This window comes from Aspergillus japonicus (genome assembly GCF_003184785.1).
Source record: "Aspergillus japonicus CBS 114.51 unplaced genomic scaffold BO86scaffold_22, whole genome shotgun sequence".
Classification (NCBI taxonomy): domain Eukaryota; kingdom Fungi; phylum Ascomycota; class Eurotiomycetes; order Eurotiales; family Aspergillaceae; genus Aspergillus; species Aspergillus japonicus.
In genome coordinates this window covers 320,484-347,575 of record NW_020291659.1, presented here as the reverse complement: position 1 = coordinate 347,575, position 27,092 = coordinate 320,484, and the positions used below count along the sequence as shown (strand labels likewise).

Here is a 27,092-nt window from a genome sequence, read left to right as displayed (position 1 = left end):
CATGATCTATCTATAATTCTTATCCGCCTATAAAAAAAAAAAAAAAAAAAAAAAAAAAAAAACGAAAAGAAAAAAAAATTGGCTGGATGATTATGCAGGCGAATGCTGGCTGGCCCTTACTTGGACAGAAGAACTTGGGTCTTGGAGATGGTGGGCTCTCGGGAACACTTTTCAACCAATGTGACGAGCGGAATCCGGGTGGAAAGTGATCGTTGAAAATGACGGCGGAAAGACTGGCGAGTTTAACAACCGAGGACAAGGTCTTTTTCTACACTTTCTCGCTGTTTCGGCCTCGGGTTACAAGAATGTTGCTTCGCTATCCAGGGGTAGAAAATAGGCTGGGGGGAGGGACAAGAAGTGCAACAACCACCGTCTACATACTCTAATTTTCTAGTTCCGTACTACGAGGTGCAACAAGCAGGCCAGAACTGACTGATGACTGACTTGACTGCAGTGACTGTGGCAGACGCAGAAGCAGAAGTAGCAGCAACAACAGCACCAGCAGCAGAAGAAGAAGGGGGGGGGGGTTTGATTTGGCAGCAATGGATGAGATCACGGTGACGACGACAGGAATTTTCCTTCGATGTCCAACTAAAGTCCACCCCACTTGGCTCCCTTAGTTCAGCCACTCACGGGCCCGTATGTGAGCCCCCGCCCAGTCGAACGAATCATGAATCGGACACTATGTTTGTCCGGCTGCAGGGCGGTCAGGATCTGCGTCGACTCAGTGGTCGAGACTGCAGTCGAGGGTGACATGAATCGCCGGCATGAATGGATGAATAGATGAATGGCTCATTGACGGCCCTCTTCCCAGGGCTCAGGATTGGCTCAAGCAGGTTATCCTCCAGGCTTCCACACACCCCCTCCTCGTCCTCTCCCCTTCCATCTCCGGCTCCAATTTCAACTTAACCTGTTCTGCTGGTTTCAGGGGGAATCTTCCTTCGGAACGTTGAGTGACACATCCCCTCCATGATTGGATCGTCCCCGATGACGCAATGCTCCGGAACGTTCGTCCCGTGGGTATTCATCACGTGATGCCATTGTCGCGGTATCTCATTGGCATCGAAACCGGTTCGGTAAGAAGTCTTTATTGGATTGCCACCCCAATCTCTGGATCAGTGGGTGATCGGACTCGGCCAGATGGTATGAGCCTTCCATGCCGAGGAGGAGAAGTAAGTTTGGAGTTCATTGTGTCTCTCCACATGGAGCCCCAACTGGCCTACAGGCCGGCCAGAACACACTCCTATCGATAGTAGATAGCCGATAATTGATAGTCGATAAAACGATCGCTTTCCAAGTTCTTGCTGAGAATATTTTCTGGCCGTTCATGCTCAGAATCATACTTGTTGCGTCCTCTTTAGACTTTTCCAGGCACCTCCCCCCAAGTCAACCCCGAGCCGGGTCTCCAGGTGCGGGAGGCTTATTCCCCTTAGCGTCCCCCGAAAACGGAGCACAGGCACGCAACTGCATTTTATGCAAAGGAGAAATGAGCTAGCAAGGCCGGACAGCCCAAGATGCATGATAGATTTATGGCGCGTTTTATGCCGAGTACGTACATACATTGTATGGTAGACTCGGCTATAAGTCATAAGGCAATCCGTGTCAAAGTGGGAAGGCCTCAACACAACGCAGTAGTCGACGCGGATTGTTTTCCATAGATTGTTGGGGGGAGGGGGGGTAAACACGTGGATCCAAGTCAGACGATGTTCAAAGATGCAGCCAGTTGTTGTATTGGATTTTGCTGGTGGGGGGTGTTAGCAATGACTCTAGCACCGGATCTTGCAATCCGCCTATAGGAAGGTATCATGGCTGGTCTACCAGTCAACGATTGTACTTGAGTACTTTTAATTTGCGATTTCCATTGAAGCTATCAGCTGAGGCGAAAGCGGTCTTTTCCCATTTGGCCTTGGAATGAAGTACTGATGTAGATCATGATGCAGTCGAATGTTATCGACTGATCTCCAAGCTACACCGTCACTTCCAGACGTGCTGAGTTGGTAGTACTGTACAAGTACAGATACAGGGATCGCGGGATTGAATTAGACTGGCAGTCTATTTGACTTCATGACCTCTCTGCTTTTGGCTGAACCATGAGTACGATGATAGAGGGCTTAGTTTGCGGCAATATGATCTGTGATGCACGGCATGTAGAGCCTCATTTTCTGCGGAGGAGGATGTTGTGGTAATAAGGTGCTCCGTGCTTGCCAGCAAGCACAAGCACTAACTACACTTGGAATCACATTATTATTCATCTGCAAGGCCACCAGACATCTAGACAGCTCAGCTTTATTGCCATCTGTCATATTTCCACAACCTGATAGCATGGGTATGAATGATGCCCTTCGTGTGCCACTAAAGAAGTTCCAGAAGAAGTAAGTTACATGTGTAAGCGATGCAGAACGTATCATGATCAGAATCGCATCACTGATGGGCGCTGAAGGTATTCCAGACAATATGGGGCCAACTGCATCGACTTGATCGCAAGACCGTTCAGGTCGGACCGTACTCAAAAGAGAGTTTTCTAAGACTAACTTGCTCCTAGCCGTTACAGAAGGACCCGATATCCGACGCATTCAGGGGTGTGCCATTCTGCGGAAGGTGTCGGGAATGGGCTGCATGTCGCGCGGAGGGTGATTCGAAGCGATAGGGAGCGATAACTCTATACAGACTACATAGTACAGCGCCTGAGGCAGAAGGTAAGGTAAAATGGCCCATGATGGCTCTAGCACGTAGCACGTGGCACGTGCCGCCTGAGCAACAGCTAAAGAGAGTTGAGGCAAGAGCCGCCTGCTGTTTCTTGCGCTGTACATGTACGACTCTCAATCATTGTTGCTGTATAGAAAGAAATACCACCGTGCCTGTCACTTACTTCCCTCGACTACTAGCGTGGAGTGACGCAGCTCTTCTTACGAAACTTCTCGAATCCCACCGACCGCCTTATCCGAAGGTTTCAGGACTCTGCGGGGAACCCGTCAGTTACGTGGTAAGTCCAAGCTCCAAATCAACACTGCAAGTCGGTAAAGCGCTAAAGCTTACTCCTTTCTTTTTTTCTCTGTTCTCAGACCAGATACACAACCAAACCCATAGTCTCAATCCTTTTCTTTTTCGACCCCTACCATGTCCTCCGCTGTCGTGCATAGCGACGACCTCATGGAGCCCACGCTCCAGTCGGTCGTCAACCAGAAAACCTTGCGCTGGATCTTCGTCGGTGGTAAGGGAGGTGTCGGCAAGACTACGACCTCCTGCTCGCTTGCGATTCAGCTGGCTAAAGTCCGCAAGTCTGTTCTGCTTATCTCCACCGACCCCGCGCACAACCTGAGCGATGCCTTTGGACAGAAGTTTGGAAAGGAGGCTCGACTGGTCGATGGCTATACCAATTTGAGCGCCATGGAGATCGACCCCAATGGCAGTATCCAGGACCTTTTGGCTACTGGTGAAGGCCAGGGAGATGATCCGTTGTCCGGGATGGGTGTGGGCGGCATGATGCAGGATCTAGCTTTCAGCGTACGCTCCACGTTCCCCGGCGTTTGCGCGCATGCATCACGAGCTTCCATGGCTAATGATTGGTTCACTAGATCCCCGGTGTTGACGAAGCCATGTCCTTCGCGGAGGTCTTGAAGCAAGTCAAGTCCCTGTCCTACGAGGTGATCGTTTTCGACACTGCGCCCACCGGCCACACTCTCCGCTTCCTCCAATTCCCTACCGTCCTCGAGAAGGCTCTCGCGAAGCTGTCGCAGCTGTCCTCCCAGTTCGGCCCTATGCTCAACTCTATTCTGGGCTCCCGTGGAGGTTTGCCCGGCGGTCAGAACCTCGACGAACTGTTGCAGAAGATGGAGTCTCTCCGGGAGACGATCAGCGAGGTGAACTCCCAGTTCAAGGATGCCGACCTTACCACCTTCGTCTGCGTCTGCATCGCTGAGTTCCTGTCGTTGTACGAAACCGAGCGCATGATCCAGGAGTTGACCAGCTACAACATCGACACCCATGCTATCGTCGTCAACCAACTGTTATTCCCTACGCAGAGCAGCGCGTGCGAACAGTGTAACGCACGCCGAAAGATGCAGAAGAAGTACCTTGAGCAGATCGAGGAACTCTACGAGGACTTCAACGTTGTCCAGATGCCTTTGTTGGTTGAGGAAGTAAGAGGCAAGGAGAAGCTTGAGAAGTATGTGATGACCCAGCAGTGTCCGAGTAGCTCAGGCACACTAAACGTCGGTGCTAATTCATGAAACAGGTTTAGCGACATGCTTGTGAACCCATATGTTCCCCCGGAGGGCAACTAACGGATGCGGGACGATTCTTTGCATGATATTTTGTTGCAAGTATGCCTTTTGTCTGGATGAGTCACGAAAAGATCATAGACAGTAATGCAAGAAGCGTTTTGGTGATTCTGAATATTAATTTTACCTTCTTGAGCTGGGGATTCTGGTTTGATGTATTAGCTCAAGGGGTTTGTCTTCCGCATCAGCATGTTGATTTGGATCTCTGTACTATGACTTCACCTTCTGCCTGCAGCTCCATCTATACTCTTCGATAATGTTCATTTCCTTCGCTTCGACCACGAAATCCTTGCAGTATTGACGAGCAGCCTGACGTCTGAGGAGTCCTAAGTGTTCATCTGCCATGGCCCTTGTCATTTCGCTCACATATGAGCTTGTTTGCTGAGAGTCTCTTACAACAGACCTTGATTCGTCTTGCAAGACCCCTGCATTTAGGAGCAATGGAAAACCTCATGGCTAACTCGATCACTGGATGACTGGGATCTGAAACAGCCATGAAGCGGTAGGCTGCCAGAAACCGCCTGCTTGACTCGCCGCATGAAAGAGATGGAGTAATCCAGACCCTCTGGGGCCACATCATCAGAAGATGCAATCAGTATCCAGACACCTGTAGCACACCCACAGGGATCAAGAGCGCCTGGCCCAGTCCATCAGAATCCCCTTGCCAATCAAATCTTACACCATGCCACAATCCACTTGAAGTAGCTTCACATTCTTGGAACCACGGCACCAGGCCCCGAAGCACATATTCCCACGTACGGTACATGCATACTGCCCTGTAGCAACCACATCAGAACTGCATGCATAGGTAGTTTTGGCGCTGCAGCAACACGAAAAGTCAAACAAGCAACACAGTACAGTACCCCGAGAATTGAAACAAATCTACCACGCATAAGCTTATGATTTGTGGGGCCGAATTCGCCTGCTTCTATTGAATTCTGACAGACAAGCCTCACTTTTTTTTCTTAGTCTGCCGTTCAGAAGAAACGGTGTAGAGGAGGACGGTGGTGGTTGGATGGGAAAGAGTGAGGCGCGCTTGCTTTTTTTTTTGTTTGTTGCGGGACTGCATTTCAGCAGTGATTGCAGGGCTGTCTGTTCTCCTCTCTTTCTCTCAATGCCTCGATCTCTGGATCTCTTTGTGGATATACTTGGCATATATATCGGGCTTGGGGTTTTAGAGGGGGATACAGGCATGGCAGTTCTCACTTTCAGGAATCGATTCCTATATCCGTTGTATAATGAATCTAGCTCCGTAGGCACTGTATATAAACGGGGTAAAGCAAAGCGAAGCATTCACATCGATATGCATGACAAGGCTACTAAGCCACAAACCAGCTAAGCAACAACCAATGCTTTCCTTGCATGATCTAGGATTGGGAACCTGCCTATAAATCTACAACAAAAGGGGGTCCTCCCCCCTCATTGTTGAGATCATACAATCCTTTCTGATATTCAGTCGTCCTGCCCGACTGTATATACAAGCCCTATATACCTCTCTCACCAAAACACCATATTCAGTATACACTCTCCACAGACTACACGCACAAATACTCCGCCCCCCCTCTTCCCCCCAACCCCCAAGGTCAACAATGCTACCCCACGAGACCCAACAATACTGGCTCCCCGGCTACGGTCTCTCCCGCGCCATCGTCCTCGGCCAGATCCAGTACTTCCTGGGTCCAGCGGCAACGGCGCGGCCGTATTCCTACCAGGTATGCCACATTGCATCCATCCAGCCATACTTCACTTCCTTACCATCATATTTTGTGCATGCTCCCCAAATGACAATATCCCCACCCCCTACAACTCAAAGCCATACCCAAAGTGACAATCCACAATCCACAATCCGCAAGCCACCTACCCCCCCAACCCCCCCCAAATCCCACTAATCGACTACATCCACTAAACCACAAATCCCTCGCGCAGGGCCGAGACGGCTACCTCATCACCGGTGTCCCATTGACGAGGGTACGTACCGTCTCCTCCTCCCTAGAAACCACAACCATAACCATCCTGCACCTGCACCGGCACCTGCACCACAATTCTCGGAAACCCAGCATATAACCGCCCCCTCGCAAAAACATTATAGAACCAGATCGACGATCTATCAGCCATGTCTCGCGAATACGAACGGCAGGAATCCCTGCGCATGGCTGGTGAGAGTACCGGTGGGGGTTATAGATATAGCTCTAGCTCTAGCAGCAGCAGCAGCAGCAGCAGCGGAAGCGGAAGCGGAAGTGGAAGTACCAGCAGCGGGGCGAGTCCGGCGGCTCGATGTTCGGGGAACAGAGAAGGGGAAGAGCCGTATATCAATGAGATTGTGTGGATGAGGGGCGCCGGTTATACTAACAGTCATGGTCATGGCCAGGGTGAGATGGGTGGGAGACGGCACATGAGGGGGCCGGGAGCGAGTCGGAGGCGGGTGAATTAGTATTGATCTCTAGGTTCAGGTGTGGATATTGGGTTGTGATTGCCTTTGGGTAGAGCTCTAACTGTTTGCCAGAAAAAAAAAGGGGGATGGCAAAAAAAAAAAAAAGATAGATCTAGATTCAACATTCAATTCCATCATCTCTATAGATCATTCGTAACTGCATAGACCAACCAATCACACGGCAAGAGGGCAAGAGTGGTTTTGTTCCTTGACATTCAAGAGATTCAAGCATGACCGGAGACCGAAGCTGAGAGGCGACTGGTCAAGTATACCAGTCAGCTGCTGCGTCCCATCTGTCGCTTCGTTGATCACCCCTGAATCGCCAATCCTTTACAGAAGATAAAAAGTTGTCCCGGTGGAAACTTCGACAGTACTTCTTTTAGTTTTTTTTTGCTTTTCTTCCAGGTCGGGCGTGGATCGTCACACAAAAAAAAAGGCTCACCTGAAAGCATGTCGACAAAGAGATACATAGGAGGGGAAATAGACAGGTTCATGGGGAAGAGAGACATAAGCAAAAAGAAAAATAAGAAGAAAGACATGAAAAGTGGACCACCTGAACGCCAGCCTGATGCCACTCTGCTTGGTCCCCTCATTTCAGGAAGCCCGCCGCACTTCGGCGGGAAATACTACTAACATGAAGAACCATTAAGAGAAGGGTAAAAGGACGAAATTCTTGTTTCAGAGAAAACTTCAAAGAAGGGTTGTCATTTATTTCGCAACGGCCGCGCTGTGTTATGCATTAGACTGTGTATTTTGAAGGTTGTGCTCGGATTGGACTTACCTCAGAACTTGTGTCCGGAAGAAGGCACCCTTGGTCTTCTCAATAACCTGCTGGTACACCGACTGAGGGGGGTGGTTCATGATCACAGTGCCCTCCTTGTAGTCGATCTTGGCATCGACTCTGGTGTCGCGGATCAGGTTGACGATCCACTTCTCACCATCGTCCTGGTTGAGACCCAAACGGGTAGACAGGTCCCTACAGTCCGGATTAGTCACATCACTTCATAAATCCGCTCTGTCAAAGCACGTACTTGATATCAATGCGCTGGTGGATCTTGCAGTAGCTCTCGGAGATGAGGTGACGGGCGGCCTCGACGAAAGCATCGGCAGCAGAGACGAGGAAGAAGTCGCTCCGCAACACATCCTCGGCCTCACCCAGCTTCTTCTGGGCCTCCTCGAAGTCGAAATCAACATACAGCGCCTTGACGAAGTCGGTGATGGGGTCGGAGTATTCGTAACCCTCCTGGCGAACGACCCGGATCAGATCCTTCAATTGCTTCTGGTAGACGCTGTTGCTCTTGTGGGCGCGGTTGCGGTTGGTGATGACGGCGGCAGCGAGGTACCGCAGGATCCAGGGGCAGCTGGTCTGGATGGTGTTGATGTAGGCGGGGGAGAAGAAGAGGTCGGTCAAGACATCGCGGGCGGGGTCGTAGTTGAAGAAAGGGAACAGAGACCAGGTGATCAACCAGGAGCGGTTCTGCAGTTGTCCCAGGGGGTTGTTGAAGAGACGAGTCTCAATGGAATCCTTGACCTTCAGAACCTCCTCCATCGCACCCTCCCAGCTGGTGGTCAGAATCTCCGAGGCGAGCTTACCCCAGGTGGCGGAGGCAACCTTGTCGTTGTCGGTGGACAGGACACGGAACTGGTAGAGGAGCTCGGCAGCATTGCCGTAGCTACCGCAGCTGTACTGGAAGCGACCATAGTCGTAGAGGCTGTTGACCATCTCGATCGTGACGCCGTGCTGCTCCTCGAGGAACTTCAAGTTGGCGACCTTGTCGCTGCGCAGGTTGCCCACGACGCTCTCATCCTGCAGGAGCTCGGTGATCTTGGCGCTCTGGTCCTGGTAGTGTTGCAACTTGGCGAGGACCTCCTCACGCTTCTTGATGAACTCTTCGGGGATGGAGTCGGAGTCGTTGATTTCCTTCCAGAGGTTGGCGACGTAGTCGGTCATGTTGGTGTGCTTGAGCAATTCATACTTGGCACGGATGGTTTCCCGGTCGTCATCCTGGCCACCGGAGCTGAATTCGAGAAGAGGGAAAACCAAGTGGCGATCGAGATAGGGGATCAACTTGGGGAGGAGGTCATATTGGTTGGCGATTTCTTCAGCGGTCTTGGGAGGGTGGGCGGCGGCACCACTGAGAAGGGTCTCAGCGGAGGGAGGAACGTTGGCTGCCATATTGTTATAGAGAAACAGCAGCTGCTGGAGGGTGATAGTGGTGGGGGGGAGGAGGGAAAAAAAAAAAGATTCTTCCACTCATGCGAGAACGTAGAGCGTAAGACTGCCCGGACAATTTCCCAAGGCGAGCAATGACCTAAGGGAAAGCGCAAGATATATGATGGAGCCCGACCTACTGCTCCCGGGCTAGGATCATCTTCTCGCGCTCGCTCTGTCTCTTCTTCAGGTTCTCCTTCTTGGTGTGCTTGCGGACGTTCTCCTCGCGTCTCTTGATCGCGTTCAGTTCCTCTCTCTTGATCTCGCGGGCCTTCTTGATCGGCTTGGGGACGTGGCGCTGGCGCCTGATTCTCTTGATCTCGGGCATGTGCTGGTATCTCTGGATCAAAGCTTGGTCGTACTCGAGCTTGGTTCGCTGACGGGCACTCTTGATGCCACTGCGATCGGAAGCATTGGCGCGCCACAGGCGGACGTTTCCGTCGTCGGAGCCGGACAGGATGTACTTGTTGTCGGGGGTGAACTTGGCAGAGAAGACACTGCACGACGAGGTTAGTGAAAGAGTCAGAAGAGTCAACACATGGGGCGTTGACGTACCGTTGCATGCGCTGTGTGTGGTAGATGTCGCGAGAGTGGCCCGTAGCCCGGTTCCACAAGCGCACCGTCTTGTCGTAGGAGGCCGTGACCAGCTCCTGACCAGTCGGGCTGAAATCCACATCCATCACAGCCGCAACGTGATCCTTGAGAACGTTCAATGCGCGGTCCATCTTCCTCATGTCGAAGAGGTAGACGTTGTGGTCCTCATTCGCCACGGCAAAGTTGAACGCTTCCATCGGGTTCCAAGAAATCGCGTTCGACGCCAGGCGGAGAGTCATCTTCGTGAGCGGCGACGAGGTGCGAAGGTCGTACATGATAATAGAGCGATCGATACCGGTAGAGCCGAGAATGGAGGTTTCTGTCTGGTTAAAGGCAACCGAGGTGATCGTGTCAACATTCGTAGGCCAGTGAAGGGTTTGAGACGGCGTGGAGGAGGGGCGAGAGAGATCGTAGATCGAGATTTGGGACGAGGCGGCAGCGAAGTGGGGGAGATCACGGTGATGCGTGACGGAGGTGAAGGCACCCTGCCCAAGATAGGTGGCTAGTGGCGGAGCCTCGGAGGAGGAGTTGTATGGGTCGAAGAGTTTGACGGTCTTGTCGCTGGCGCAGGAGAGCAGCTTCCGGTCGGGGGTCCAGCATACGCCCTTGACGATGTTGTCGTGCGCCTGAGTCTCCCAGACTTCTCCCTGCGTAGTCAAATCCCAGACCTTGATCACACCATCACCGCTGCCACTAGCGAACCGTTCCAGAGAGCCTGGATCCTTGGCCAATGTGTACACACCGTCCACATGACCGTCGCCCAGTTGACCCAAGAAGGGCGCAGCAAACAGACGCTCTAGCTTGGTAGCATTCAGAGCGCGAGTGTATTCTCGGGCGCGCTCAAAAGGATGCTGTGCCGGGTCGAGGTTTCGAGGCTGTCGAACGACAGCAGTTCCCGGGGCCTGCTGAGAGGAAGTGGGACGAGAAAGAGCTTTGATTTTCTGTAGGGCATATATTAGTTACCGTCCGATTACGATTTGGCATTCTAACACAGATATACTCACCATGGTGCTCTCAGAAATTCCTTGGGACCGAAACGTGAAAAAGAGAAATTCAAGTCGGACATAAAAATTTCTGGGAATCTTTTTTCCATCGGCGGGCGGGTAAGGCCGATTGTGGTTGGCTTGCCAAGCCGCGGGCGGTGAGAGCGGCAGCTGCAGCTCGGCCTGCGAGTGACGATAGCCAAACCTGTAAGCTTCCTGTCCTCCATCGTCCACTATACCTATACCCTACTCATCTCATCTCCCATCGGCTTTTTAGCCTCCTCACACATTGCGCTGATAGATCTCTGCTCATTGGCTCTATCTTGTCACTACTACCTCCGACCTTCGCTTTTTCCTTCTATCACAGCACCGTCTTCAGCCATGGCGCCCTCTCCGACAACTGCTGGGCGGATAGAGGAAGCCCGGACTCTTGCAAAGAATGACCCTGCCAAAGCTGAGAGCACCCTCAAGGAGATCCTCTCTAAAGGTCCCGGCTCGACCGAGGCCTCGTCGCGGGATTATGAAAACGCCCTGGTCTCGCTGGGAGAGGTCTACCGGGACCAGAAGAAGCCGCAGGAGATTGCCGAACTGATCAAGACAAGCCGTGATTCCTTCTCTTCATTCGCCAAGGCAAAGACAGCCAAGCTGGGTAAGATGACATCTTCGGGTTGAACATGCGTACACACAGAGCTGACGATTGTTGTTCATCTCAATAGTCCGCCAGCTGCTGGACCTGTTCAGCGAGATCCCGAACACCCTCGATATTCAAGTTGCCGTCATCAAGTCCTGTATCGACTGGGCCGTCGCAGAGCGGAGATCATTCCTTCGCCAGAACCTTGAAACCCGGCTGGTGGCCATTTACATGCAGAAACAAACCTACTACGATGCCCTCACCCTCATTAACTCTCTTCTCCGCGAGCTGAAGCGCTTGGACGACAAGCTCATGCTGGTCGAAGTACAGCTGCTGGAGTCGCGCGTCTATCATGCACTGGGCAACCAGGCCAAGGCACGTGCTGCCTTGACGGCTGCCCGTACATCTGCCGCCTCTGTCTACACTCCTCCCAACCTGCAAGCCGGCCTGGACATGCAGAGCGGTATGCTCCATGCCGAGGATAAGGACTTCAACACATCGTTTTCGTACTTCATCGAGGCGCTGGAGGGCTACAGCTCTCTCGACGAGGGCGAGAAGGCAACGGCTGCTCTTCAATACATGTTGCTGTGCAAGATCATGTTGAACCTGGTGGATGATGTCACGAACCTGCTGGGATCCAAGCAGGCTCAGAAGTATGCTAGCCCGCGATTGGAAGCCATGAAGGCTGTGGCACGTGCTCACGCGGACCGGTCCCTCGAGCAGTACGAGAAGGCTTTGTCGGACTACAGATTTGAGTTGGGTAGTGATGCGTTCATCCGCAACCACCTTCGCAGATTGTACGATGCCATGCTGGAGCAGAATCTCATCAAGGTCATCGAACCCTTCAGCCGAGTTGAGCTCGACCACATTGCCAAGATGGTAGGACTGGACACGCAGCAGGTGGAGAGGAAGCTTTCACAGATGATCTTGGACAAAGTTATCATCGGAGTGTTAGATCAAGGAGCCGGATGTCTGATTGTCTTCGACGAGACGGAGCGTGATCAGGCATATGATGCTGCTCTAGAGACCATTGCCAAGCTGAGCAATGTGGTGGAGGAGCTGTACACTAATCAAGCATCGCTGCTGGAGTAGATTCAGGTAGAGGCTTACTGATTTATGTTCGAGCAATGATATAGTACTACAAATGCCTGATGACAAGGCAGTTATTATTCCACGTGTAGGTTGTTTGTAGTTGAGTGAAGTAGTTAAGGTGGTGATGGCCGTTGCAGGGAAGCGTCCGAAAGGGGTAAAGCGTGACCGCGGCGAAAGAATCGCGACTGACTCTCCAAATCTCCAACTTCCTCTGTCTATCCGCCCAGAACAGAACATCCATTTCATCTCGTCCGCGCGCCTTCACCTTCCATCATCACAGGGCTTTCGCGTCAACAATTTCCCTCCCCTCCTTATACTCCATTCCAGCTTTTCCCTTGCAGACTTGTTAGCGCAGATGCCACCAGCTATGAACGCTCCGATCCCTCCCAACTATGGGCGTGGGTTTCCACCGCAGGCCGCCCAACGATCTCCTGCCACGCCTCGTCGCGGCCCTCAAGCACAAGGTTCGTCCTGCCATGTCTTTTCTGACCTTCTAGCCCCAATTTGCCTCAATGCTTCCAATAAAACATGCATTCTAACTCTATTTAGCACCAATGCCTGCTGCTCCGATGGGTCAACACGGCGTTCCCCCTCAGCTCCTTCCTCAACAACATCGCAATATGATGGCGGCCAACGCAGCCAACGAGGCCGCGCTCCGCCGCAGTCGCAAGCCCGCAGACAAGAGCATTCCGGAGGGAATCGAAGAAGTGGTCATTGGCGAAGGTGTCCAGCAATACAAAAGCCTTCGCGACCTCGAGAAACGGCTGGACGCGGCCATCGTGCGCAAGAGACTCGACATCCAAGATTCCATCAGCAAGACCGTGAAGAAGTACCGCACCATGCGCATTTGGATATCCAACACGGTCGAGAACCAACCGTGGCAGAACGCCTCGGGCCAGAACGGTGCCAGCAATCCCGGGTCCGGACGGTATAAGGTACGCATCGAGGGACGTCTGCTGGATGACGACAGCGACCCGACGGCTCCGGAAGACAGCGACGAGGATCAGGCTGGTGCAGACGATTCCGCCGATGCGAACGGCGACGCGATGGAGCAGGATGGCCCCGAGGCTCTGAAGACCAAGACGAAGCCCGCAGCGTCAAATAAGCGGTCTCAGCAGCGCTTCTCGCATTTCTTCAAATCCATCACAATCGATTTCGACAGACCGGCCACCACGAACCCGGAGGATGTCAAGCCTATCACCTGGAACAAGCCGCAATTACCCCCCACTGCCGTTACGCTTCCCCCCACCGCAGACTTCGATTCCATTCAGTTCTCCCGCGCGTCGCAGGAGAATCTCAACGTCACAGTCAGTCTGGTGCGTGACGAGACGCCAGAGCGATATAAACTGAGCAAGGAGCTGGCGGAGGTTCTGGACGTGGAAGAAGAGACTCGCAGTGGGATTGTTCTCGGCATATGGGATTACATCCGCGCCATGGGACTACAGGAGGATGAAGAGAAGCGGCTGGTACGCTGTGACCACCGTCTACGATCGGTATGTTGCCTCTCTCCTTTCATGTTCAGGCCCAGCACGACCCTACCCCTTCCGCAGGCCATCAGATTCCTATACTAAACCATCTTTCCCATCCAGATCTTCGGTCGGGACCAAATGTTCTTCCCCCAGATTCCCGAAAGCATTGGCCCGCACACGAGCCCGATTGACCCCATCAAACTCCCCTACACCATCCGCGTCGACGCCGACTACCACAACGACCCCACCCCCACCGTCTACGACATCCAGGTCGCCCTGGAGGACCCCCTGCGGTCCAAGATGCTCGCCCTCACCCAGAACCCGCAGTACACCGCCGCCATGCGCCACATCTCCACGCTGGACGACCAGGTCGCGCTCATCGTGCAGGCCCTGACGCACTCGCGCGCCCGCCACTCCTTCTTCACGGCCCTAAGCAAGGACCCTGCCACCTTCCTCCGCCGCTGGGTCAACAGCCAGCGGAGGGACCTCGAGACCATCCTCGGCGAGGCCACGAGAGGCGGCGGCGAGGACGCCAGCGGGCCGGAGTTCCGGCGAGGCGGCACCGATGGGGCGTGGGACACCCCCGTCGCGAGGGAAGCGGTGCGCTACATGCTTGCCAGACCCGAGGCGGCCATGGGGAGGGCTCTCTAAACGCCCTTTTATTCCTATCCTCTATGTGGATTTGTATAAATTTTTTTTTTTATTCAGGAAGATTGGTATGTATGATTTACTCATCCTCTTCTTGCTTAAATGGGCACACCCACCTTTTCTATGATGAATACCTCGTTTACCCAGCTCACTCAGACACACAAGAAGTTGTGCATGCTGTCAAAACACGATTCTTTACTCACGTACATTCCTGATATCTTGAATTGTCTCTCCTGCTTTTTCTCACACGATCTTCTTTTTCCTACACGATCAGCTAACCACCTATCGAATAGGGTTCCTGTCTATGACATCGTCCATCTTTCTCATCTCTACTTGCGGACCCACATCCGGCCAAGAATCAAAGCTTCTCTGATCTTATCTAACTGTCTGATTTAAAGGGGAAGGGAGCGGGGGAGGGGCGCTTACGTGGTGTTTGGACTTTTCTTATCTGGGATGCTTCAAGTCGGCTACTTTTTTCTTAGTTTTCACTTTTCTTTTGACCATTTATCAAATGTCAACAGAAAACACGTCTTCCATGTTTGTTTCTTTTTCTCGGTATGTGCAACACCTACTTCAGGCAACCGCTCACAGTCTGTAGAGGAACCTCGTGAGTAAAGTGTGCGGTAACACGTAGATACGGTGCTCTAGTGCTTTATCTGGGGGATGCAAAGACTTGCACCAATTGGGATGCGAAGACAATGATGAAGATATAACCTCTGCGTTTGAGTCACGTAACACGGCATGAATCTTCTGAGCCCGTGGGGGGAAAAAGCAATCGGAAAGACAGACCTCATAACACCGTACCATCCCGTCTTGCATGAACTCGGATCACAGCATGGGACAAAGAAATTTGATACAGGGAACAGGACACTTCGCTCAATCATTCGAGTAGGAAAGACATCAAGAGCATGGGATTAATAAGTAAGCAATGCGACCGTGAACAGAGTCAAAAACGCGATGATTTGGAACTGTAAGAGCCAGGGGGAGAATGAAACTAAAAATGTAAATGATTGCCTTTCTAAGAGTGGGTTTAATGGGGGGGGGCAAGTGGTTCTCTTCGTCTCGTTTGTAAGATAAGAGCAAGTTGGAGATCTCACACCTAAGATCGAAGATGGGACGTGATGTAGGCCCCTAATGGGGAGGAGGGAGCGGGAAATACTCTATGCGGCGGCCACATGAGCCTTCCTCTTTCTCAATTCCTCTGCGAGACCCATATTCACGGCGGAAGCAAGCTTCTCCTCGGACACATCCTCCAAGAAAGGGCTGCCCTCCTCCTGCTCCAACTTCGAAGCAGCTTCCAAGACAACCTTCTGAGCAATGTCCTCCTTCAGGTGGTTGAGCTTCTCTGCCGTGGTGGAGTCCGTCACAGCTCCCTTGGAACCCTTCTCCTTCTCGCCAGCGGCGGGTCCGCGGAATCGCTTAAGGACGGTCTCGACCATCTTGGAGAACCAGAAGTAGTTGAGGGAGTTGAGGACCACGTTCGAGATCACGTAGGTCACAACTAACCAGGTTGGGGTACCGGTGGCGGTGTAGTTGGCATACTTGGAGAGCTCAAGCTGGGCCTGGGCACGGGCTCCATCCAGACCACCGCTGAGAGAGCCGTCGTGGGTCCGGAACACCTGGGCGGTGATATCGACGGACTGGTTGAGCGCGGTGGCCACGTCGGTAGCGTCCCAGGTCTGTTTCAGGGCGTACCACATGTCCTTGTAGACGTCCACGGATCGCCAGGTACCCCAGACAAGGCGACAGCTGAAGAAGGTGAAGAGGAGCAGCATGCCGTTGTACCACTGGAGCTTGCTGCCGGTCATGTTGACCTTGTCAAGGAACCAGTGGATGTTGAGGAAAGGGCTGGAGAGTTCGTAGAGGATGAAGACCGAAGAGTAGTAGTTTACGAAAGGTCTCTGCAGCCAGACAGTGAGCGATTAGTTTGGAGAAGTTCAAAACTTTCAGGAGGGCAAAGAGAAGTGCACGTACAAATCCGAAGCTGAACACCCACAGGGCACTAATGGCGTGAAACAGCATGCCGACACCAAACATCTTGATGTAGACGGCACTGACGATCAAATCATAGACAAAGTATCCAGCAGCGCAGGCGGAGACCAAGCCACAGACTCCTGTGTAGCCGTAGACGCGTTCGGCGGCGTTCATGGAGGATCGCTCTTCATCCACCCACATAGCCCATAGGGCCATGGCGTTGATGAAGGTGCTCTGCACCAGAGACACGACATGGACATCCCAGTTGAGCTTGGTTCGCGGGCTCAGGTTGGGGTAATGGCGGGGGAAGAGCAACGGAGAGAGACAGGGGGAGAGGATGTAGTGGATGAAGAGGTAGCCGGTGAAGGACAAGATGATCTCGTGGGCATGTTCGGTCACAGCGGGCACGTTCAGGTAGAGAGCCCAGGGCTCGACAGCTTCACGCAGCCATTCTGGCGGCGGGGGAAATGGGTCCAACATTCCGGCTGTTGACCACTCCCCGGACTTGACAAGGGAGGGGCTATGGCAATAGTGTAATAGTGTGAAAGAGAAGAACAGGAAGAGAAGGCCAAGAGAGTAGAGAGATGGAGAGGGGGGAAGAAGGAAGGAAGACGGAGGTGGAGACGGAGACTAAATTAGTAGCAGTTAATGTAATGGACTAGTCGGTCTAGACTAGACTTCAACTAGAAGCAAGGAAGAAGGCCCTGAGCCATATTTAAGTCTCCAATGGATAATTTTCGCATCAGGGGGTCATGCTCAGGACTGGACTGGACCGTACATGGTTATTGCAGCAGATTCCGGTCAATGCATGCAAGATGATTGTTGTTTTGGGCCCGATTCTGGTTCGGTTGGGGGAAGCAGGGGCTGACTCAGCAGTCAGATCGAAGAAGCATGTGATCTATTCCTCTCTTTCTTTCATTCATTCATTCATTCATTCATTTGTTTACTCAGTGTGCTTCATTTCCGTTTCATTCGAACCAGGATCAACTGAGGGACTATCACATATCATATGTCATCACAAAAGAAATCAAAGTACTAAGTACAAAGTACAAAGGAAACCGTTCCAACGTCATCACCATCACCATCACCATCATCTCACCCTTCAACCCCCTCTAAAAAAGCTCGGATCTCTTCAAACAAAAGCATTTAGATCAACCAAACGCTGGAGTGGGGATAAGTAAGTAATAGTGGTTGTAGTATATGCTCATGAAGAATCAACATCACACGATGTGAATCCTCGGGGTCAAACAGGGTACAAAAGAAAATGAGAGACAAAGGTCAATCCACGCGACTTCATGCCGCAACACTTGTGACCTCGGGTCCAATACCACTGTCACTGTGCTGCCCATAAACCACCAACTTCGAAGATTGCTCGTCCAACTTGAGCGGGTGATCGTACTCCTCATCATCATCCTCAAACTCCTCTTCTCCCACCTCAGACTCCTCAGGGCCACCTGCCCTCGTCGTTTGAGCATCATCTTCAACCCCCGATGCCTCACTTTCCCCATCGTCGTGATCGTCCGCTACGGACCGTGGGCCGACTGAGCTAGTGGCGCTTACCCGTCGATCGGCGCCGGAGACCACACTGCCGGTTCCATATACCATGCTGTCCGCATAGGTCCCTGCGTAGCTGGTTCGTCGCTCGGTCCCTGCATCGCTCTCGTCCTCGCTCTGGTTCTCATCCTCTTCTGGGAATACTTCATTCTCCTTGTTGGCGACGGAGCTCTTGCCGCCCCAAGAGGCTTTCCGTTGGGAGAAATTGGATTTGACCGAATGGCTACGTTTGAGGCCCGTAAACCCACTGCTCGCGCTCACATGTCGATCCCCAGCGCCTCGATTCCCAGTCACATTGCTGAGACTAAGAATGCGTCTTTCCTTGCTGTTGGTGGGAGGCGCCCCTGATCCGGCCCGTGATCCAGCGGGGCCTCGCTTCTTCAACGCCATTCCAACGCTGCTGCCGAGAAAGCTGCGGACATCTTTAGCAGTACTAGCGGCACTTGCAGCACTGGGGCCTCGGGCTCGTGATCCACGCGCCTTTTTCATGTTCAGACTGTTGGGTCGACTGAGAAGGACGCTGCGAGCATGGTCCAGAACACCTTCCAAGATCCGCTTCTCCAGGCTGTCCGCGCGGTCCTCCATGAGCTGCATCTCCTCATGACGAAGCTCGAGAGCCATCTCCAAACCAGCGACTTCCTTGTTCAGTTTTGTGGTCTGTTTGAGAAGGTTATCCTTCTCGGACTTGAGGCTGTGGATGATGTTTAGGAGAGAGTCCTTCTCCTCACGGAGCGTTTCAATCTCGGCTTCCACTTGCTCCCGCTGTGCATTTCGTCTTTCGAGAGCGATCGCTGCCTCTTCAGCCTCCTTTCGCCGTCGCTCATTGTCTTCCGCGATCATGGCGGATTGGGCTGCGAACATCTCGTTCATTCTTTGAGAGGTCTCCATGATATCCTTGTGCATCTCGTCAAGCTTCATCATCTGATTCACGGATTGGTCGGTGTTGTTGGCATGGTCGATCAGAGTGTCCAATTTATCATGGACCGGCGCATTGGCGTTGGTAGCGTGACCTAGAAGCTCTTCTAGCTTTTCGTAGACCTGACCATTGGTATCTGTAGTTTGACTCAGAAGCTGATCTAGCTTCTCATGGACTTGGCCATTGGTAACCCTTTCCATCAAGGTGCTAAGTGTCTCTTGGACCTGATTATTCTTGGCGTGTTCAAGGAGATTGTTGAGCTTCTCTTGGACAGGGGAGTCGTCGTACTTCTCAGGCTCCGGCGGCGGTAGGGCTGGGAGCAGGGGGGTGATGGTGGAAGGGATCGTAGAAAGGTCCATTCGGATCTCTTGCGCAGATTTCTGCGAATGGTCGTAGTGCTGCCCGACGATCGCGAGGATTTGCTGAATGGATTCAAGCACTTGTGGATGGAATTCATGCAGTTGGCTTTCCACGCGATCAGTGGCAGCAGCAGCTTTCTCGAGATCCGATCGAGCTTGCTCCTGCTGCGTCTTCACTTGGTTGTGCATCTCTTCCATCTTGTTGTAAGACTCGTCGACCTTCTCGAAGAACGTTTGGGCGTCGACAGTCATGCGCTCGCAAGCTTCAGTGACGCTGTTGCCCATAGACCCGATCACGAGCTTGATGTCTTCTGCCAGAGCCTTTGTGCTCGTGACTGCCTCCAGGTGTGCATTGTCACGATCTGCAGCCTCAGAGAACTTAGAGTCCAGAGCAGTGTCCATGGCGGCGTGAACCTCGTCATACTTTGCCATGACCTCCCCGAGCTTCTCGTCGATTTTCGAGCCCAGCTCGACAATGATGGCCGCTCGAGTCTCGTCCTGCTTGACCATGGCAGCAGCGTCTCGCTCTTCGTTCTCCAGCTTGGTTGCGTCCTGCTCACCCCGCGCCCGCTCAAACTCCCGGTTGATGAGCTCGGTGAGTTCGTTCACGTTCTCAACGGTGGTGAAGCTTTCTGCAGACACTGCAAGACCTTCAAGTAATTGCCTGAGCTCAGCAAGCCCTTGGTCACTGCCATCCAACTTGCTCTTGAGCTCGTCACCGAGGCCCTCGACGACGGCCCTGGCCTCTTCAATCTTCTCTGCGAGACCTGCATGTTCCACTTTCCGTGCATCAAAAGCCTGCCCAGTCATCTCATTATCGGCATCGACCTTTTCGCGGAATTCTGTGACCAATGCGGCTAGATCTTGGATTTCCGTCTTGGTCGGCAATGTCTCGACGTCTGGCAGCTTGAGTTCCTCAACCTGGGTCTTGACCTCGAAGATCATGGCCTCAACAGTCTGCAAGTCTGCCTTGACCAATTTCTCGGCGTTTTCATCTTCGGGCTCTGCTTTGCCCTTCAGCTCATCAAGGGCAATCCACATGTCCTTCATGAGCGTTTCAAGCGTCCCAATCTCGGCTTTTGTGGGGCCTTCCGATTCAATGCGCGTGGAAAGCTCGGAAATGGCTTCTTTCGTCTCTGCGACGATCGCTTCCAAGCTTTGCAGTTGCTCTGCCTTGGCAATCTCATCTGCGGCCGGAAACTTCATCTCATCTAGCTGAGACTTGGTGTTGCGGAGCAATGTCTCTATAGCGTCCGTGTCTTCCTTCTTGGCCGTCGTCTCGTCCGCAGGTTGGTCACGAGCAACGATTCCTGTTACAGCGCTCTGAAGCTCGTGCAGACCAAGAAGGACTTCATCCAGATGCTCCTTCTTGACAATGTCTTCAGGAAGCTCGCTGCTTCTAGGGGCACCTTCAATAGCCTCAACCTTGGTCTGAAGTTGTGAAATTAAGGTTTTCAATGCCTCAAAGTCGTTATTCATAGCGGGATTGGCGGGCTCGCTTGGGGCGTTTGCTAGCATCAATTCCCCACCGCGAGTTGTTTCTGGCTCGTCATTCTCTACATGACTCTCCGTATGAGACTGGCGCAGCATCTCAACGTCCGCTTTGAGGCTGCTGAGGCCCTCCTTCAGAGTGTCTAGAAGCTCGGAATGATCGAACTCCACCGGCCTCTCCAAGAGTTTTGCGAGATCTTCTTTGATTGTACCAAAACCGTTGTTGACTGTATCAATAATTTCGCTAGTGGCCGCAAGCAGATTGTCACCCGCATCCTTGGGCTGATTATTCTCCTCGCGGAAAGTGTCGAGACTCTCACGCAGCGCGGCGATTATATCCTCTTTGTCGCTATGCTTCTCGGTGGGCTCTGCTGTCTCCGTCGGCTCGGCGCGAACAAGGCTCATATTCATGGTGTCACGAAGCTCTTCAATCTGCTCCTTGATTATTTTGGTGATTTCATCATTGCTCGACGACTTCTGCTGGTCAGAAATGTCACGAATGGCATCTAGGATCTCATCCTTCTCGGTGGACACGTTGCTACGAATAAGAAGATTGCTCATGGTCTGTCGGAGGTGTTCAAACTCCTTCTCCATGGCGTCGAGAAGCTCGGGAGTATCAGGATTGCCGCGAGAACTGTTAGAGAGAGCGGTCTCTGTTATGGTCTTCTCCATATCAGCCTGCAACAGTCGGAACCCTTCTTTGACTGTGTCCATGATCTCGTGCTTCGCAGAAGACTCCGCTGCAGTTGCAGCGTATCCCTCTACCTCCTGTCGCACAACAGCAATGCCATCTTTGATAGCATTAAGTAGTTGCTCGCTGTCTTTCTCGTTCGTCGAAAGGTGGTGGCTCAGTTCCTCCTTCATGCCATCGAGGTGCTCTTGAAGTTGTTCGAGCATCTGATCGCCAGAATTCTGGTTCGCAGCATTCGCTTCTTGTAAGCCGGCGGAGATAGCTTCCATTAGGTCGTCTCGGTTGAGTTCTATTTCACGAGTGACGGCATTCTGGCTTTCCATTCCTTCTGCAATGGCATTGAGAATCTCGTCGCGTGAGATACTCGGCTGAACGCTAGTGCTGAGGGCAGATTGTTGGGCAGCAAATGCTTCGTTGAACACCTCGGCCACATCTTCTTTGGTAATGTGGGGGTGCTCTGTAGCCTTGGTTGAAGCGAAATGCGCCTCTAGGCCCTCTGACAAGGCACTTAAGATTTCATCGCGGCCGAGCCCTGAGTCAAGAGACTCTCTAGTCAAGGCACTCTGAGACGTAACCGATTCGCTAACTGCCTGCAGTATCTCTTCACGAATCCCATCAAGGTGCTCGGGTCCGAGGGCTGGAGGAGCCGGAAGCTCAAAGTTTGCAAGGCAATCATGAATCGTTTGTACGATTTCCTCTTTCGTGATGCTTGGCGGTTGTTCGAAGCTCTGCATACCAGCTTGAACAGCTGTGAGCACCTGGTCGTAGGTAACAGCCTCCTCGTGCTGCGGCCTGTAATCCTTCAGACCCTCTGAGAGGCACTCAAGGATTTCGTCACGCTCCAAGCCAAAGTTCTGCAGTTCGATTTCGGGCTTGTACGATTCCCACGCTTCTCTCACTGTCTCGAGGATATCGTCCCGTTCCAATACGGGCCCTTGAGGCTCGGGCCGTAGTTGCGAGAAGTCTAGCTCGTCCAGAGCTTGCTTGACGATGGAGTAGATTTGTTCATCGTTCACGTTAGCTCGGAAGTCAGAGAGCGATGAGGCATGGAGCTTGCTGTCTTCGATGATCGACGCTAGCTGTCCTTTGAGGTCGTGCAGGCTATTTTCAATGATTGCAGCAATCTCCTCCTTCTGGAGACCGCTAGGTTTGTCTTCAATAGCTCGAGAGGATTCGGCTTCTTCAATCTGGCGGGCCAAGTTTCTACCCATCCCTAGAACCTCTCCACGCAATTCTCGTACTAGGGCTTTCACTTGGTTTGTCATGCCGCCCCCTTCAATGACACTGTTCTTTACGATCTTCATTATAGCAAGCATCTCCTCCGTGCGGTGGTCTTCCACGGGGACAAGAGCGCGCTCTGGATTGGCATTCATGTCTTCTGCGCCCATGGATTTTGAACGGGCCAGGCTGTTTTGAATGTCTGCCTGTTCGTCATCGTCGAGCTCGCGTGCGTGTGAGCGAACCAAAGCTTTGCTTTGGGCATCGTCCTTGACGAGATTTAGAATCTCCTCCAGCATAGTCGTTACAGCGTCATCAGTCGGGTTACCGGATGCCTCTGGTATGGGCCTAGCTTTGATCTCTTCCGCGACTTCCAAAAGTTTGTCCTGATTCTCTTTCGTTGCCATTTCTCGCAGGACTTTCTCCAGCAATGCGATACTTGCAGACCCATCGGAGATTGGTGTGGGTGATCCGCACAATTCGCGTTCCATCGCTGCGGCGAAAGGATTAGGACTAGACATTCGCGGTCCCGCGTAGCTCTTTTTCGAGTTTGGAGAACTATCCGGTTCCCTGTTGTTAATACCATTCTCAGAACCCAGTAGAGAACTGAAATCCCACCTTGTGGCAGCCTCAGAATCAAGGAACTTCGAAGCCAAGCTAGATGACAGATCACGGAGGCTTTTTCGTATGTCTTCATCTCGGGCGTTGGTCGCGGCCTTGAGACTCACAAGGTCAGTGGCATTGTCTTTACTGCGTCGGCTCAACTGAGCCATCTCGCGCTGAAGATTGCTGGCGATATCCGTGAGACTGTGAATCTGGGTGGACAAGGACTCGAAGGAATAGGGATCAGGGCGCTTGGGCCCTACAAATGGGTCCGACTCGATGAGCTTCTGCGGTGGATCATTCTCCAGAGGCAATTGCATGTTCTGCAGTGCTAGCATGGTTGCTGACGGTGGAGTACTCTCTCCGAGGATCGGTCTGGAGAGATACCGGTTGGAAATGAGAAGGTTAGGCATGTCTCGATCAGGTTCTCTGGAGTCGGGCGAGCTGGGCGTCTTATTCAACGCTGACTTCTCCAGTGACTTGGATCCTGGCTCGAAGGTTGACGCCCGTTGGGGCCGCTCCGGCGACCTGTTCTCCAGGTAATTGAGGAACTCGGACCGAGCATCTGTGTTATTTTGAAATGATTGCATACGCTTATGGAACTGGCCTTTGATAAGGGACTTCTCTGGTGATTTAGGTGGCATGGGATTCGTCGTGTATGGACTAGGAGCATTTTCGCGGATCTTTTCTGTGAAGTTGGCCGCTGCGGCTTGAATGCCTGGGGAGACATTCGATCTGGTCACAGGGCTGGTAGAACTGGGGTTCATGGGTAGCGGAGGGGGTGCCCGTTCGGGATCCGAACTGTCCCACCTTCGTTTCCACGAATCCAAGGTCAGTCATCCATCGCTTTCTGAGATGAAACTGGAGGATCTTCAGGGACCCCCACTTCAGGGCACTGGGTTGGCACGTACATGGGCACGGACTGATGTCTCAGCACCAGTTCTCGGTCATGAGAATTCTCACGACTGTGTGAAGGCATGATGAACTTTCAATTTCACTTGTTCCTGGGAGGGGTGGAGCAGGTGGCGTGTGTGTCTGTCGATGTCTGAGCGGAAAGTGGATCGATGGATGGATATCCGCAATGTGTGAGAAGGAGCTATGATCATGAAAAATGCGCCGCAAGTCAAGGTCGTGAAGGCATAGCAGGTCGTCAAATCGCGCAAGAAAGAGCAAATGGGCAATTGTGTCTGGCTAGGAAGCGCACAGAAAAGCAGGTATCACGAAAGCAGGAACGACAGGAAAAATAGGAAAATGGGGACTGAAGACAAATGCGCTTGCTACAATGAAAGGGCACGAGGGCGGGGAGGACTGGGGAAACAACGGCGGCAAGGAACGACAGCAACAACGTCAACAACTGCAATGCGACGAACGCGGACAAGATGCGAAACTGGCGAAACTGGCGAAATTGGCAAAACTCGGGGGGGAAAGGATCAAACTCCCGAGGTGATCAGTTAATATAGCGGGCAGTTGGACCATGGAAGTGGAGTTTGAAGGCTGGAAGTAGTTGGTAGCTCATGGGGCATCAACCGCCGTTCGGTCCAATGTGCGGCGTACACATCAAGGATAGCCTCATAGCAACCGATGCCCTGGCTGGTTGTCCCGTAAACAATGGGCCAAGCCTTTTTTGGCGGTGGCTGGGGATTTGGGGATGGAGGCGGTGAGTGACGTTTGTTGAGTTTGCTCTGGCGGCCTGATAGCCTGACGCAATCGCATCGAACCTTGAAAGATCCGAAAGTTGCCGCCTGAGGCATGAGCCGGCAACCAACTGTCTCGGGCGCTAGGCTACTTTGGGAGCGCTTACCCAGAACAGCCTAGCAGCCATCAGTCGGTAAGGTGACCAATGGAGTGCGGGCACACAAAGCCCTGAGCCCTCTTCACTCAAAAAAAATAGACCGTCGAACGCGGAGAACCTCACTCACTCGACCGAAGCATCTCGACAACCACCCCATCGACCTGCCGCTCACCGGGACCTTCACAATGAAGTGTTAGTGAATCGCCGCATCATCTCGATTTTGTTATCGCGTCTTCGATCGAAAAACTGACAGGATGTTACGATAGTCATGAAAGTGGGCCGTGTGGCCATCATCACCCGTGGCCGTTACGCCGGTAAGAAGGTACGACAACAATCTACTTGATTTTCTGGCGCTGGAATACCCATATATACGGAGGACAACGGAACCGATGTGGAAAATTTTCTCGTCTGCGACAACGGAAGAATTGCAAGAGTTGGGAATTCGGTGGGAAGACTGCATGGATGCAAATGGTCGAACGATCGGACGAGGGCGACAACTGCGACATCGAGAACGAGGAATATCTGGTCGGCTGGGAATCACACTGGATATATGCTGACGAGGGTCTCTTTTTGCGATTTGACAGGTCGTCATTGTCCAGCCTAACGACACTGGCTCCAAGGCGCACCCCTTCCCTTACGCCATCGTCGCCGGTATCGAGCGCTACCCCCTCAAGGTCACCCGCCGCATGGGTAAGAAGACCGTCGAGAAGCGCAGCCGCATCAAGCCCTTCATCAAGGTCGTCAACTACAACCACTTGATGCCCACCCGTTACACTCTCGAGCTCGAGGGTCTCAAGGGTGCCGTCTCCAACGACACCTTCAAGGAGGTCTCCCAGCGTGAGGACGCCAAGAAGAACGTCAAGAAGGCCCTCGAGGACCGCTACACCAGCGGCAAGAACCGTTGGTTCTTCACTCCTCTGCGTACGTTGCACCCCCCGTTCACCGACGCTTGCGGCTTTTTGTGGTGACATGGCTGATGGTTCTACAGGTTTCTAAACGGGATAATTGGGGCGTTTTGTCGTTTGAGCGCGCAAGGTCTTAGATGAGGCAAAGGGAAAAAGAAAAGCATCGAAGACGTCCAGTTCATGAGCTAGGGATAACGTGCAATATACCATAGCTGGAGGAAGAATGGGAACGCGTCGATGTACAGGTCCAGGACTTGGCCCATTTTCTTATTTACATGAGGGAAGCCACTCAGATCTGGCGTCCGTCTCGAAATGAAATGGAAAATATGAACAAATTCAATTTCTTTTTTTTTGTTACGAGTTGTTCTCCGGCCTGTGGTATCTATCGCCTTTGGTTCCTTGGTCATTGACCCGATCTAGCTGCCATGACAGTACTCCCCCAATTACACCGCGTCGGACGACATCGACCCGAAGTCACCAGATTTGTGCCGACTCTTAACTCGATTCTACCGTTCCTTTCTGATGCCAATCGATCCTTGCCTTTTGCTTCTTGCTCATGACAGCATTACAAGTTTTCACCGTACAGCCTCGAATAATTCAGTCGGATTGAGATTGCTTGGGACTCGTCGGGCCTAGATTGTACTCGGCTTTTTCCTTTGCCGTCCCATGCCCCGCCCTCACCTCACCTCAAGAGTCCAGGCAATCGACAATCTCCAGGCTGAATCCAATCCCAGCTCGTAGAGATCGATGTTGGGGTAAATGCGGAGCTCTTAACACGGATTCACCCCCACGATCGGCCACAGTAATTGTCTGTAAATCCCCTCACTCCCCAACCCCAGACCATGACGCTCTTCCGAGACCAATGACCCCTGACCGTTGGCCATCGGCGATTTTAATGGGCGTCTAGCTCGTCTTACATGCGACCTGCTCGGTAGCTGTACAGTAGACAATCAATGTTGATCTTGCGCATAAGGGGTTAGGTATGACCTTAGAAATAGTAGAGGGGCGTAATACTCACCCCCTCTACGCGATGCTTTGGGGTGGACTATCAAACTATGTTAAGGTACAATCGCTACCGCTTTCTCGGGCCTCTTGTCGAGATCCCTTACGAAAGTACGAGGGTCGGTGACAGATTCCCGTGAATATTAAATCGCGATTTGGAAGTTGTCGGTTGTTCTCCGCTGTGCCCCCACGAACTCAATGCTCAAATTCGGATAGGCGGGACTTGGACCTCTGCGGGCTACCTGCG

General features: G+C 52.6%; 8 protein-coding genes across 8 annotated transcripts; 4 read left to right on the top strand and 4 right to left on the bottom strand.

The window, feature by feature from the left end:
* Positions 1–2,789: 2,789 nt before the first annotated feature.
* BO86DRAFT_89276 (ArsA family ATPase) lies at positions 2,790–4,422 on the top strand. The gene is made up of 3 exons (XM_025677764.1): positions 2,790–2,983; positions 3,063–3,504; positions 3,576–4,422. The coding sequence occupies exons 2-3, from the start codon at positions 3,118–3,120 to the stop codon at positions 4,227–4,229; spliced, it is 1,041 nt and encodes a 346-aa protein (XP_025528030.1). The 5' UTR covers positions 2,790–2,983; positions 3,063–3,117; the 3' UTR covers positions 4,230–4,422.
* Positions 4,423–5,887: 1,465 nt separating this feature from the next.
* Positions 5,888–6,432, top strand: BO86DRAFT_278664 (uncharacterized protein; the record flags this gene model as incomplete). Its single annotated transcript, XM_025667299.1, has 3 exons — positions 5,888–5,992; positions 6,207–6,248; positions 6,370–6,432. Coding segments are annotated over 3 exons (210 nt in total), but the record flags the coding sequence as incomplete, so codon positions are not given.
* Positions 6,433–7,381: 949 nt separating this feature from the next.
* BO86DRAFT_89199 (eukaryotic translation initiation factor 3 subunit E) lies at positions 7,382–8,944 on the bottom strand. Its single transcript, XM_025677763.1, has 3 exons — positions 7,743–8,944; positions 7,493–7,687; positions 7,382–7,438 (listed from the first exon to the last, which is right to left on the bottom strand). Exons 1-3 carry the CDS (start codon positions 8,885–8,887, stop codon positions 7,420–7,422), a joined length of 1,359 nt encoding a protein of 452 aa, XP_025528028.1. The 5' UTR covers positions 8,888–8,944; the 3' UTR covers positions 7,382–7,419.
* A 9-nt stretch (positions 8,945–8,953) lies between these two features.
* Positions 8,954–10,564, bottom strand: BO86DRAFT_338549 (rRNA-processing protein SOF1). Its single transcript, XM_025668992.1, has 3 exons — positions 10,522–10,564; positions 9,479–10,458; positions 8,954–9,420 (listed from the first exon to the last, which is right to left on the bottom strand). The coding sequence occupies exons 1-3, from the start codon at positions 10,522–10,524 to the stop codon at positions 9,060–9,062; spliced, it is 1,344 nt and encodes a 447-aa protein (XP_025528027.1). The 5' UTR covers positions 10,525–10,564; the 3' UTR covers positions 8,954–9,059.
* A 317-nt stretch (positions 10,565–10,881) lies between these two features.
* On the top strand, positions 10,882–14,343 carry BO86DRAFT_418828 (PCI-domain-containing protein; the record flags this gene model as incomplete). Its single annotated transcript, XM_025675090.1, has 5 exons — positions 10,882–11,149; positions 11,217–12,219; positions 12,551–12,687; positions 12,773–13,716; positions 13,813–14,343. 5 exons carry the CDS (start codon positions 10,882–10,884, stop codon positions 14,341–14,343), a joined length of 2,883 nt encoding a protein of 960 aa, XP_025528026.1.
* A 986-nt stretch (positions 14,344–15,329) lies between these two features.
* Positions 15,330–17,115, bottom strand: BO86DRAFT_89156 (TLC domain-containing protein). The gene is made up of 2 exons (XM_025677762.1): positions 16,315–17,115; positions 15,330–16,241 (listed from the first exon to the last, which is right to left on the bottom strand). Exons 1-2 carry the CDS (start codon positions 16,792–16,794, stop codon positions 15,501–15,503), a joined length of 1,221 nt encoding a protein of 406 aa, XP_025528025.1. The 5' UTR covers positions 16,795–17,115; the 3' UTR covers positions 15,330–15,500.
* Positions 17,116–17,607: 492 nt separating this feature from the next.
* BO86DRAFT_429834 (uncharacterized protein) lies at positions 17,608–24,495 on the bottom strand (the record flags this gene model as incomplete). Its single annotated transcript, XM_025675656.1, has 2 exons — positions 24,058–24,495; positions 17,608–23,956 (listed from the first exon to the last, which is right to left on the bottom strand). Exons 1-2 carry the CDS (start codon positions 24,123–24,125, stop codon positions 17,608–17,610), a joined length of 6,417 nt encoding a protein of 2,138 aa, XP_025528024.1. The 5' UTR covers positions 24,126–24,495.
* A 601-nt stretch (positions 24,496–25,096) lies between these two features.
* BO86DRAFT_409714 (60S ribosomal eL27 domain-containing protein) lies at positions 25,097–25,970 on the top strand. The gene is made up of 3 exons (XM_025674434.1): positions 25,097–25,130; positions 25,205–25,260; positions 25,523–25,970. The coding sequence occupies exons 1-3, from the start codon at positions 25,124–25,126 to the stop codon at positions 25,904–25,906; spliced, it is 447 nt and encodes a 148-aa protein (XP_025528023.1). The 5' UTR covers positions 25,097–25,123; the 3' UTR covers positions 25,907–25,970.
* The last annotated feature ends 1,122 nt before the right edge of the window (positions 25,971–27,092 follow it).

What these genes read in the sequence shown, in the direction of transcription:
- BO86DRAFT_89199 (XM_025677763.1), bottom strand. Translation starts at nt 8,887, where the DNA reads ATGGCAGCCAACGTTCCTCCCTCCGCTGAGACCCTTCTCAGTGGTGCC. An exon ending in CACCAGCGCATTGATATCAA is followed by an intron (nt 7,688 to 7,742) that starts GTACGTGCTTTG and finishes TCCGGACTGTAG; the next exon opens with GGACCTGTCTACCCGTTTGG.
- BO86DRAFT_89156 (XM_025677762.1), bottom strand. Translation starts at nt 16,794, where the DNA reads ATGTTGGACCCATTTCCCCCGCCGCCAGAATGGCTGCGTGAAGCTGTC. An exon ending in GGGTGTTCAGCTTCGGATTT is followed by an intron (nt 16,242 to 16,314) that starts GTACGTGCACTT and finishes GTCTGGCTGCAG; the next exon opens with AGACCTTTCGTAAACTACTA.
- BO86DRAFT_89276 (XM_025677764.1), top strand. Translation starts at nt 3,118, where the DNA reads ATGTCCTCCGCTGTCGTGCATAGCGACGACCTCATGGAGCCCACGCTC. An exon ending in TGCAGGATCTAGCTTTCAGC is followed by an intron (nt 3,505 to 3,575) that starts GTACGCTCCACG and finishes TTGGTTCACTAG; the next exon opens with ATCCCCGGTGTTGACGAAGC.
- BO86DRAFT_409714 (XM_025674434.1), top strand. An exon ending in GCCGTTACGCCGGTAAGAAG is followed by an intron (nt 25,261 to 25,522) that starts GTACGACAACAA and finishes GCGATTTGACAG; the next exon opens with GTCGTCATTGTCCAGCCTAA.
- BO86DRAFT_338549 (XM_025668992.1), bottom strand. An exon ending in CACACACAGCGCATGCAACG is followed by an intron (nt 9,421 to 9,478) that starts GTACGTCAACGC and finishes CTCGTCGTGCAG; the next exon opens with TGTCTTCTCTGCCAAGTTCA.